The following is a 2792-nucleotide window of genomic DNA, read 5'->3' as shown; positions in this document are numbered from 1 at the left end:
ACCCGCCCACCCAAATGCAAAAGTGTGTGCTCAAGTTGGGTCTCCTAAGGGGGCGTTGTCCCCTCCTTCTTCTTCTATTTTTGAGGTGTTTGCACGAGAAGTACGCTACCGCCATCTACAGTGCTATGGGTACTCCATTTATTCTCAACCTGAGGACTCCGAAGGTCTCCTAACCGAAGGTCTCCTAAAGGGGCGTTCACCCGACAGAAAGTGGATACCAGAAATGAACTGGAATGACTTATCTCTGTCTAGAGTATCTCTGCTGTAACCAATACCCTGTACTGTAAATAACTGTAAGTCGCTTTGCATAAAGCAAAAGCATCAGCTAAGTAAAATAATACAATACTTTGAGACAGACTGTGGACTGTGATGACTCATAAAGATCATCATTACAACACATTACATTTGGCAGACGCTTCTAAGCGACTTATAATCGAGGACAAAATCATAGCATATAGCACTTAAAAGATAGATTTAAAAAAAGTGCACAGGGAATATACAAAACAATAAGTGCTATATTCCAAGTAGGGCTAGTGCAGAGTGGCAGATGAAGTTCCATAATATTTTAGGACAGACTGTCTGTGAAGACCCCAATCATCCAGGATATGTTATCCAAAGAGTGTAGCAGTATAGTAAGACCAGCTGCTTTATAGGTCTTTTATAGAATCAATTCTTACATTCTCTGCGATCTGTTGGTATGCCTTCCTTAATGTTAAGAGCAAGAATGCCATATCAAAGATTATTAAGGTTTGTAGCAATATTACTGGTGTTCAACAGAAAAGCATGACTGCGCTGTACGAGGAACAGGTAATAAGGAAGGCCGAATGTATTTTAGAAAATTACTCCCGCTGCAAAACAATTGCCCATACTGGGACGAATAAAGGCTACTACTACTACTACTACTTTACACCTTAACTTTGGAATTTTTTGGACAGACTGCTGGAAACTTTCAATTATGTATCTATTAAACCAGGGTTTGTATGACATGCAATAGCAACACAAACACCAACAAACCTTGTAGGCCTAAATAACAGCCAACATCGATTTCACAGTTCTTCACTCATAAAGGACGATTATGAATAGGTGTGAAATGTGGGCTTACTGCGGTATTTCCAAACCATGATAATAAAAACGTTTGAAGACTGTGGTGCCAAAAATGGTTCATCCTAACAGGTGAGTTTACAATCTACTCTGTTTTTACAGTTCATGATGGTTTTAGCATAGTTGTTACCTGCAAGTCCTTCATGAGGCCTTTACTTTACTTTACATGGACCAAGCAGCTTTTTGAGGGGAAGTGCGACAGATGCCGATGAGTAGCATTTCACGACACAGTTCCTCAATACTTGGCCAAGGGCTAGTTCTAGATGTGAAAAGTGCTGTTCGTGGGCACGCCTCTATTCACACTGTGGCCAACAGTCCCCAAGTGACCTGTCAGCCAGTCACACCCACTCTCACAGTACAACAGTAACTAACTGAGGCCTAGGACTACTGGAAGCAGATCGGCCAGTCATGGAAAGTTTGACTTACAGGAGGGAGGTGCCCCCTTCACTTTCCCCTCTCACCTTTACTGCACACTCATACGATATCGAAGAAGCTATTGAGAATTTGTGGCGTCACAGCGGCTGACACAAGAACAATCGATAACACACAAGCCACGTATTCAGGGCTGCTGGGTGTTGTAGAACTACTGTACAGCACCACACTGACAAGGTTTGACTGACCTGCATTGTGGAGGGCCTGCACGCGGTCCAGATATTCGTTCACCTTATCCTGTATGCTTTCCAGTTTAGATCCTGCCATGCCAGCGTAGATGAGTGCCTGAGCCGCTTCCTGGAAATGACAGGCGTGTGTTGACAATGGCAAACCACGGTACACTGACACAACACTACTTTACAGTAGCCTACCACGACTCACAACAACACAACTTACTAAAACAAGTCCATACCATTACATTTCGGTCTGAATGGTCTGACATACCTTGTAATAGAACACCGCTTCATTGTACTTTCCTTTTTGGTCGAACAAGACAGCGGATTTGGCGAATTTCACTGCATCAAGTTCCAGCGCTGTGCAATCCATTCTTCGTCAAAACAAATCCCTCCTTCATGCGAAGTGTATCACGGCCCCCCTGTCATTTATAAAGATCGACTGCAACACTAGGGGTATTTACAAACAAACGCTAATAGTGTGTTGACGTTGCGTAGCTTGACAGTTAGCTGGTTTGCTAACAGTAGCGTTGAAATGAAACGGGCTCGCTGGCTGGCAGGTTGAAGTTGACAGAGATGATCATAAACCACATAGCTAGGTAATGCTGACAGCGTAAATGAAAACAGATACACTCTTTAATAATTAACACGATGCTCGTATCGTAAATGTTCAAATTCGTGTTAGTAACTTCGGTACATTTTTAAAAACGGAACGATATATCTAAAACAAGCTAGGATAGGTGGTGGCTACTTCGCTCCGAGTCAATGAAGTTCAAAACAAATCCATATTCTGCTTCCGGGTAGGTGGGCGTGGTGTTCAACACAGACAGAGCGCGCCTGGTCTACCGTCGGCCTACTGGGAAAAAATGTTACTTTGATGGAGTAGAGCTTTACTTTTTTGAACAGGCTGAGGCTACACACTAAACTTGAATATCTTACACACTGTGTTTATTGAATGCAGTTTCACTTCATTTGATTTTTTTTCTTTCTTTCATTCCTTCTTTCATTTTATTTCATTTTTTTCATACATTGTAAATACACTTTCTGATTAAGTTTTAACAACAACAAAAACTCCACATCCTTTTT

General features: G+C 42.0%; 1 protein-coding gene across 1 annotated transcript in view; it reads right to left on the bottom strand.

Annotated features, from left to right (window-relative positions):
* The window catches only part of capn7 (calpain 7), a 58737-nt gene extending 56270 nt beyond the window's left edge, over positions 1-2467 (bottom strand). Inside the window, exons 1-2 of the mRNA XM_063198515.1 lie at positions 1978-2467; positions 1722-1830 (exon numbers count right to left, since the gene is read on the bottom strand). Of these exons, the coding sequence (XP_063054585.1) occupies positions 1722-1830; positions 1978-2079 (211 nt within the window). The 5' untranslated portion in view covers positions 2080-2467. The remainder of the gene's footprint in view (positions 1-1721; positions 1831-1977) is intronic.
* Positions 2468-2792: the final 325 nt, after the last annotated feature.

Source organism: Engraulis encrasicolus, chromosome 5 (genome assembly GCF_034702125.1).
Source record: "Engraulis encrasicolus isolate BLACKSEA-1 chromosome 5, IST_EnEncr_1.0, whole genome shotgun sequence".
NCBI classification, from domain to species: Eukaryota; Metazoa; Chordata; class Actinopteri; order Clupeiformes; family Engraulidae; genus Engraulis; species Engraulis encrasicolus.
The sequence above is the reverse complement of the archived record's forward strand: the minus strand, read 5'-3'. Positions and strand labels throughout refer to the sequence as shown.